The following is a 9703-nucleotide window of genomic DNA, read 5'->3' as shown; positions in this document are numbered from 1 at the left end:
CTACATAGAAAAAAAGAGCTACATAAGGTGCATTCTACCCACAAGGAAAAAACGCATGACTGCAAATAGCATAAAATTACATGGGGTCTAAGGTTTCGTAACATTTTTGGGCTTCATAGTTGCAAATGGAAATAGAATGCATTATCTTTTCTGCAGCCCTCTAAAAACTCAGGTAGTATTGATACGGTTTTCCAGATTATAGACCTTGACCTAACGGAGTTAAATTCTAGGAAGTTCGTAGGCTCAATCTAAATCATACGGTAAACTACAATTGATATAGGGAACATAACAAAATACAATTTCTAAAAAGAAATGAACTTTTATTGAAAAATTCGTGAGATCAAAAAGGAAAAAGAACAAATCATTCATCTTTCGATAATGAATAACTGACAAAACTGTAAAAACTAAAGCTATTTTAAGTCTTCATAAATTATATTGGTCACGAGCATCCGTAAAGGTAATCCTGTTGATATGATTATTGGCGTGGGTAATGGGGGAGGGGGAGAAAGGGAGTTGGGACCTTCCCTATACAAAAAAGTATACTTATGGCAGAAATAACTATTGTAGACCTTTGATTGCAGTTGCATTTTCCCTTTACCATCCCTATTTAAACATTGTACCTTTTATGCGAGGATCCTCGTAAGAATGATTCCAAAGGTGGGTTCGGATTGATTCATGTCTTAGCAAGAATTGTCATATTGATTCTGTATATTACAACATTTCAAAATTGTTATATGGTTTTCGCCCTCGGGAGGGGGAGATTAAATCTGAAATTTGGGGCTTTTATATCAAAATTCAAGTTCTTATGTATCAAAATCCTTATAAACATACAAATTCAATTTTTTTAATTTACAACTCTGCTCATATTAAACATCATTTATATTGTGTAAAATATAAATTCAATATAAAAATATTACCGATAAAATGTTCTTTGATATGTTTTGTCTTACTAATGGGAAATAAAAATACCATGGTTTTGAAAAATGGGGACTTGATGCAGTCAAAGAATATCACAAATCGCGTTTCTGACCTTACTGCTCAGTACAACAGCGTTACTTTATTTTGGTACAATAAATCGCGACACAAATATTACATAAAAATTAAGATACTCTTTTTTTATATATACATGAACTAAAATCTAGTCTACAAAATCATCGGGTTGTAAGCAAACGGCGGAAAGCCTGATAAAGGTTGGAACATTGCTCCTAATGGGAGTTGATGAGGTAGCACCATAAGAGGCGGCGCCGGTCGCTGGTGAGTTCTGGTGTGCTTTTTAAGGTGATCTCGACGTCCAAACTTTTTTCCACATTGTACACATGAATAAGGTCGCACACCGGTGTGAATTCGTTTATGTCTTGTTAACTCCTCATTCCGAGTGAAAGTTTTGCCACAAGATTCGACTTCACATTGGAAAGGTCGCTCTCCTGTAATTAAAAATGAATAGTCTCGTATTCCTTTCAATTTACATTTAAAGCAGTTAGGACAAACGAATATTCCTTTCAATTACATTTAAAGCAGTTAGGACAAACGAATAATTGAGATGTTTATATATATATATATATATATATATATATATATATATATATATATATATATATATATATATATATATATATATATATATATATATATATATATATATATATATATATATATATATATATATATTTATATATATAAAACAAAAAAATTTAACTATCATGGTGAACATCTTACAAATTTGTCTAACGAGTGTTCAACATATTTCTATTCGGGCAAACCACCATTATTTGATATGGTATTAAAATGGTATAATACCAAAAAAAAAATCAAAGAATAAGTAAAAATTGATATTTCAAGCTAATATACATTTCACCTCCAAATTTACCTCAAACCTAAAGAATCCACCAACTTTACCATTATCACCTCCAAGCTAAAGAACAGAAAAAAAAGAGGGAAAAGCTTACGACAACAATACAAAAAAAAAAGATGTAAACTTTTTTAAACTTCTTTTATAGGCCGTTTGGATACATGGGAAAACAATCAAAACCGGCCGGTACCCTGGAAAAATCGATCGGTTTTGCGGCTGGGAATTTTTCTGGTTTCCTCATGATAACAATCAGTTTTTCATGTGTCGTCGAGCAAAAATGGGCAAGTATCTTTGAAAGTCAAAAGCATGTCAATTTTTAAGCACGTGAAGTTCAATATTTGGTGGTTCTTGTTCAGAACCACCAGTTTTTGAACGACATAAGTCATGGTCTATATGAAGCGAACAAGAGAAAGGAGGATACCTAGCAAAAAAATGTTTTCTGTACTTTTCAGAAAAATCTTGCACCTATCGTTTGACCACTTTTCCTTTCCTACCGATCGGTTTTTCTCATCGGTTTTCCTATGCGTCTGAACATGGCATTAGACCATTTATTTTAATATTTTTGGACTCATCCTGTTTGAAATATTCGAAGATTCTAATATTTTTGTATCCATGATTAAACCAACATAGTGTTAAGGGTTGTCTTAAATGGGGAGTGCTTTAAATATTAACGTAAAAAATGAGACATTAGCACATGTAATTTTTTTTAAAGAAATGGAACATAAGCAACTAGGGTTAGTTACATATCTTAGATGGAAACCGCCGACGAGAACATGCATAGACCGGTACAAACATAGGATTTGTGGTATAAATGGACGGAGGTGGAGGGTCAGTTTACTATTTTTGTTTGAGCCAAGAAATGCAAATGACACTCTAGGTTTTAGTGAGTTGTAGAGATTGTTAGCAGTAATTTCTGTTAGTTTTAAATTTTACTGGACTATCCACTTTAATTTGTGCTTGTTTTAGATTTAATTCACCTTCTCATAAGAATATTTATCACTTTATAACTTTATTATATATTTTAAATTCTGCTCGTCTTAAGTTTCTTTACACATTCACAGTAATTTCTACTAGTTTTAAGATTGACAGATTACAATTAGTATAGGCTTTCAAACAATAAAAAATTTCATGATTTCCGGGTTAAAATGCATAAAAAAAAGTGAATCTCTCCTAACATCCCACAAAAATAGCTGAATGGCCTAATACTACTACTACTAACAACTCGCCGCAGCACCAAGCCGCCTGAGGCCAACATATCTACGCACGCTCCATCTCCATCCCAATCTATCCAAAGCTTCCCTCTTTACACCCTCCCAGGAAGTTCCCATTTCCTTTAAGTCTTTTTTTATGAAATCCTCCCACCCCAACGGCGGATGACCTGCTTTTCGTTTGTCCCTTAGACGGTTTCCCGAAATGAACAATCATCGACACAAATTTATCTAAATAGTCTTGTACTTATCTTTTCAAGACTCTGAGTAAGTGCCAATCCTTAGCAAAAGAAAGCAATGAGTTCCAAGCCTTACTACACGAATATTAAAGACTTGAAACTAGGTGTAGCCTATATCCATATTACGGAACACTGTAGGTACAATATATACATTTGTACAGTACAATTATTCCCTATCTCAATAATTATACAAAGCCGGACCAAGATGCAAGTGCTCCGGAGAACGTGGAAAAATAAGCAATATTAGATTTTTTCACAGATAGACATGTCAGATTTCTTTTGAAAGTGAAATTTGGTGTTACTTCAATGTTGTAGCACTAAATTTTAAAGAATCTAATTTTAAATTAATTTATTCCCATACATATATAAATAGAAATCGGTAATTAGTAGTGTAATGTTGTTATTAGATGTTTTTAAAAATTACAAGTAGGTTTCAAAGTCTCGAGTTGGTTTCAAAGGCATTTCGAGAAAGTTTCCGCCAAAATACGTGTTCCGGGGTAATGCACACTGAATTGCTGATGGACAAGGACATGGGCGGAGATTTATACGTGCCAAGACTGTAGTGACCAAATATTACTGAGTCGTGATTATATAATTTATATACAGCGTTGCGGAGAGTTGGGTGATTGAGAACACAGTGGAACTAAGGCTGATATGAGAAATAAGATGGCAACGTCGGCCGTCATCAAATTCGCCACCAAAAACAAGGTGATAGGAGACCATGAAGGTATTTGAAAACAAAAATAGAGCACGATAGTAAATATGAATTCCGGACATAAGAAGTTTTATTTATTTATTTCCAAAGTCTGGTTAATGTCGACAATCACCGGTGAATGTCCGAGATTCTTTTTTCTCTGCTTGGATTCAGTTAGCTTTGCGAGTCAGCTTTTTCAGTCCTACCGCAAGCTATGATGGTAAAAGTTAAAGTTAGGTTTGGTATGTTAATTTAGGTTAGATTAGATTAAGTTAGGTTAAATTTGGTTATAAATATCAGAAATGGGTTAAAAACCTATTTTAACCTAACCTAGCTTAATCCAACCAAACTAGTCTAACCCAGCCTGTCATCATCAAACCTTGCATTAACCTGAAAAAGTTGACTGGCAACAATAAGGCCAAGGAGAAAAAAAAAGTATTTCGGACAATCACCGGTGAATGTTGACATTTACGAATATCGAACATTTACGGTAACATATCAACTACACATGTGCTTAGAGAAAAAATGCACCGTGACCCTGCATGTCCCCAGAAACTAATATTTTTTTTATGCCAGACTATGGTTGGTTCCATAATTTTTGCTGACTTGGATGTTGACTATACTTGGCACGAATCGGGAGTTTCTTTTAAAAAATTACTAAACAGGGCCCTTTATGTAACACTTTTATTTTGTTTTCCTGTTAACCACTTTGTAGAGAATAAATAATCTTACAAATTTGGGAGGGGAGTTTCCAGATAAAAAAATTATAGCTTTATTTTATTTTTTGGATACTGAGAGCTATTGGAGGACACTCCCGCTTTCCTTAACAATGTCTCACCCTGTGTATCTTGTAGCCCCCCGTGGTATTGGATTAACAAATTGAGATAGCCATTCCACTCAGAATGAACGAAGGGTCACAGGTGAGAACGAAGGGTCACAATATTTTTTCTCATTAATTTTTGGTTTTTTGAGTTTTACTTGATTATATATTTTAATCTCGAGTCGTTAATATTCATTCGTTCATTCATATTTATTTCTGTTCGTTCAAAGCTTGACTTATTATTTGACTTTATGCTCGTTTTAGGATTAAAACCGTTCTTTACTTTTCTTTGAAGAACATTAAAAAATTATTACTTAAAAAGGTTCCTGGATGTCAAACTTTAGATTCAAATGAGCCCTCATCTTATTTTGGAGGATAGCTGGTTCGGTACAATCCTCCCTGGAAGAGAAACCAAAAGAGAAAGTAAAGACTTATCCATATCCATTCTTCCCGGGAAAAGTAAGAAATGCATTTGTCGTATTTTTTCCTGTATGAGTACCTTTTGTCTTCAAAGCCTCTCAAAAATTCCGTGTGTGACGGTGGAATTTCCATAGTAATCACATTTTCTTCTTAAAGGGGGTGGGGGTTTACACTTTTTGTACAATCATGGACAATTCTGTTTGTTGGTAACTATTGGTGAGAGTAAATTTTACCTACACAGTCTGATAGTATTGATACGTATCTGTTAATAAGCACCCTTTGGGACGATTATTGTCACTTATTTTACTCTAACTTAAATTTTGCTCTGATTTTAATTTACTCTGATATAATTTACTCTAATCTAGATCTAATCTAATTTACTCTAACCTAGCTTGCTTTAGTCTAATTCTAATCTTACTAAATTCTATTTAATTCTAATCTAATTTAATCTGGTCTAATTTAATCCTAATTTAACTTAATTTAAACTAATTCATATAATTGTAATTACCTGTGTGACTTCGAATATGTCCTTTAAGCTGTCCGTTGTTTGAAAATCCGACACCGCAATGCGGACACCGGAATTTCTTAGGTCTTGGTTTGCGTTGTGATTGGTGAATGAACTGCATAGCAGATGTGCTTGGTTCAATCCCAAGTGATGCTAATTGCAATGGTGATAAAGATTCAAGTGTGTCGACAAGGCCTTTCCAGTTGGTAGAAGATGCTGAATCCTGAAAGATTAAATTAGCATGAAAGCAAGCAGTGCTTCAATTTAGAACCCATAAAGCATTTTTCTTTGGCCCTTACCTCATAAACTCATTCAAATCTGAATTTAAAATAAATTATGATAATATGAAGCACAAAGGCGTGGCCAAGGAGCGAGTCCAGAAAATGGCTATATAATGGCTATGGAAACTTTTGATCTATGATTGTCCCACCAGTAAATGAGTCGAACCCCCCAGCCTTTCTAAAAAGAAAACCCTTGCCATGTCAACGGTGTAGTCAATTTGTAGTCGAAAATGACACTTTTCCAAGCCTAAGTTTTGAGGACATTCGGACTAACCAAATCATCAAACTCATACAAGGTAACGCTGTTATGCCAATGGTGTTAATATAGTGGTTATGTAAGAAATTGCTCTTGAATTTGCAGAAAATAAAAGTCCCATACCATGTCAAAAACCCTTATTAAACCTTTTTTTTATTGAAATCGGTTAGATAATTTCTTGGAGAATCCAAAAAATTAATATTAGCAACACATCTTTGTCCAACAACACAAGTTCAGAGACACATTTCAATTATGTTCATTAATATGATGAAACATATTTCATTCTAAAAGCAGGGCATCTCCCGCCTTTGTTTTTCAACTTGATGAGTACACCAATGTTAGTTCATATTCCCAGTTTCTCGTTTTTGTGAGGTATCTTAAAGGACACTTAAAGGACATCAAGACGATCATCGTTTTGTATAGAACTAAAAACTTCTTTGAAAGGTGAACACGTCTTGGATATGATAAGGTCCAATCTTTGAAAGTAATTTTTACAACGAAATAATTTGTTGGGGTATATGACATTAGATCAACAGCCACAATTGGATTGATGTCGGGCTTTCGGACGAAAGTTAAAGAGCTTGCACCACTAGCAAAGGGAGTGCACCGCTTTTTACATCACACTTTATTCACCGATATTCACCGTACTGCATTATTCACCGATTTGTTCTTCCTATTAACACTTCTGAAGCCATTGCAAGAAATTTTCAGGTGTGTGGTGACATTTGTTAATATTATTCTATTTCTGTCAATGCTCGTCTGTCAAAAACTAGGCACCAAAGTGGTTTCTAATCACGAAGTTTTTCTTTTCTACAACTGTTGTTCACTGTTTATCAAAAGTAAATGTCGTTGGCAGAGTCTTTTAATTAAAAAATACCTATAAAATAGTTATTAAGAAGGAAAGAAAGACATGAGCTTATGAAACAATTTAACGATGAGATCCAAAGAGCACATGATTTCTTGTTGCCAAGAGTTGGATCAGCTAAACCAGGCAAATTTAAAATTGCAATGTGACATAACTTACATTATTTACTTCAAAGATGATATTTAGGCTTATATATTAAAGCTGCAGAATTGGTGCCTTAAAGTAAATATTGGAAACTACGTCAAGGCTGAACACTTTATTACCGAAACTGAAGAATAAGAAATGAGAATCGCGGATGCGGTTGGGAAGGAAATTAATAAGTAGGTACCTTGAAGCCCTTGAATATTAAACTCAACCTTATTTTCTTGAAGATTCTCTGAAGATTTCGTGAATATTCTTTGAATTCTGTGAAGAAGTAGCTGCTTTAGTCTCAAAGCCATTTGATGTAATGCCGACATTCGTGATGAAGTAGAAGACGAATTTTAGAGCCACGAAATGACTCATTAGTGCGTAAAGTATTTCAAGAAAAACCATCACCCCAATTTTAGTTTTGTCATTTGTATCATAAATTGTTCGCACTTCGTTTTAGAATACTGTTCCCATTTGCATCTACTTACCTCTGTGACAGGCAATATTAAAGTCTTATTTAGCCTAGATTGAGAGGTAAGCCTAGAAAAGCTAAATATTTCGGATACAATAAAGGAGGGGGGAGGGTGAATAATTTTCAAAAGTCTGAAACGACTACACGATATGCCGCTTTCACGGAGGATTCAAAAGATCTGTGAAAGAATATTTAGATAAATTTGTTTGATTTTTTCTCATACGTTACAAGCCATCCAACCTTTTGTGGGGGAACATATAATGTGGGGGAATATATATATATATATATATATATATATATACTTTTAGCCAACAAGGGAGCATGCTAATTTAAGCAAATAATCGTAGATATTCATCACTGAAAATAGATCATTTCAACATTAAGAAATTATTAATAGTTATTTGAAAAGGAGGCTAATTGATAAGGACTCTAAGATATCTCTAAGGACTCTAAGGATATTTTTTATTATTATTCGATTACAGGACCATAAGAAATGATAGGTTTATCTCTTGGAGTTCTCTTTGAAGATGAGCTTTGTCGGCCGAAGTACAAAAGTTTGTAAATTTTAATTTAGTTCAGCTCTCCAGGAGCATAAAAGATTTTTTTTGCATTTCAAATGATTTAAACGAACAAAATTCAAACTGTGTTGCCTTCATATCAAAACGAAGCGTGAAGTAGTATTTTAACAAAAATTAGTCTCCGGCAAGGCACAATCGTGCCTAAGGGTTTTTATGAAGTTACGGTATTACTAATCATTTAGTTTTGGTCCTTGTGAGTTTAAAGGAAAAAACTTTCATATAAGAATAAGAGATTTTAAATATTTTATTTTTACCTCTTCTGGTAAGAAATATTGTTATAAAGTTATTTTCGATAAAACGAATTAACTTACCGATAAAGATAAAACAGGACTTGGTAAACTTAAATGTTGAGAAAGTCCAACTAATGACATTTGCTGTTGAGCAATTATAAAATTTTGATGGTGAATTTGTTGCTCATATAACAGTTTATATTCATCTTCTGAAGACAGTGACACTTTTGTAGGATCAGATTCACGAGTCTTTTTTATCTCCACTTTCTTATCGTCTCGTCTTTTAAGCGGGCATTGTTGAGCTTCCTTGGGCTCGTCCCAGGGTCTAAAGATACTTTTTTTCTCACTTAAAGTCATTGCGCCAATATTTAACTATATAGATACGCTTATTCTGGTTTAACGATCAACTCGACAAGATACTTGAAACTGATAATCATTCTGATCCATCAACCCCCCATCTGAATGGCTGTCGTACGCTCAAGAAGGCGCGCTGAGCTTCAGCCCCAGCCTGTGATTGGTTAAATCTTATTGAATAGAGGGACACTAAGAGGCTATAGGGAGGCAGAAGGGGGGCAAAAGAATCACGCTGAGAGGCTATCAATACGGAGAGTTGTAATAAATTAAATCAGAACATCAATGAGTATCGGCACCCTCTTTGCTTTCCCCTACTTGATCTGTGGTCCGGAAAGACTTTTTGTGGTTGCATGATGGAAGACCTTAGAATAGAAATGTCATCGTTCGGAATTGCTTTCTGCTTGCTAGCAATTTGTTTGTGCAGTAATAGGATCAAATGTTTAATGGGATGCCTACTTTTTATAAGCGGTGGAGCGGTCAATGAATTATTTGGGTTAGTCGTCACCACTATCATCTTTAAATGTATCCAGTGCCAAGTCTAGAGTCAGTTCCATGAGTTGTCTACATGAAATTTCTTATCAAGGGAGGGGGGGGGGTATTTCAAGGGGGGTAAAGGTTTGAAAATTTGCCTGTTTGTTTGAATACAACGAACTTTGCATTGTTTTGTATCTTAGATATTAAGGAGGGAGTGAGAGGGCCTAGATAGAAGTACTCCTTCTCTTGGAATGAATTTAGCACATTCTAAATTAGTGGGACCCAATCGTAGAGAGTCACTTGCCATCAGGTACGCGGCGACGCAGAAG

General features: G+C 34.5%; 1 protein-coding gene across 1 annotated transcript; it reads right to left on the bottom strand.

Moving 5' to 3' along the window:
• Positions 1-498: 498 nt before the first annotated feature.
• Positions 499-8942, bottom strand: LOC148941337 (uncharacterized). The gene is made up of 3 exons (XM_089104104.1): positions 8628-8942; positions 5739-5958; positions 499-1424 (listed from the first exon to the last, which is right to left on the bottom strand). The coding sequence occupies exons 1-3, from the start codon at positions 8901-8903 to the stop codon at positions 1144-1146; spliced, it is 777 nt and encodes a 258-aa protein (XP_088960230.1). The 5' UTR covers positions 8904-8942; the 3' UTR covers positions 499-1143.
• Between the last annotated feature and the right edge of the window lie 761 nt (positions 8943-9703).

This window comes from Artemia sp. Qi Xiang Cuo, chromosome 18, assembly GCF_049724085.1.
Source record: "Artemia sp. Qi Xiang Cuo chromosome 18, ASM4972408v1, whole genome shotgun sequence".
NCBI classification, from domain to species: Eukaryota; Metazoa; Arthropoda; class Branchiopoda; order Anostraca; family Artemiidae; genus Artemia; species Artemia sp. Qi Xiang Cuo.
Note: the sequence above shows the minus strand (reverse complement) of the source record. Positions and strands in the feature narration are given on the sequence as shown.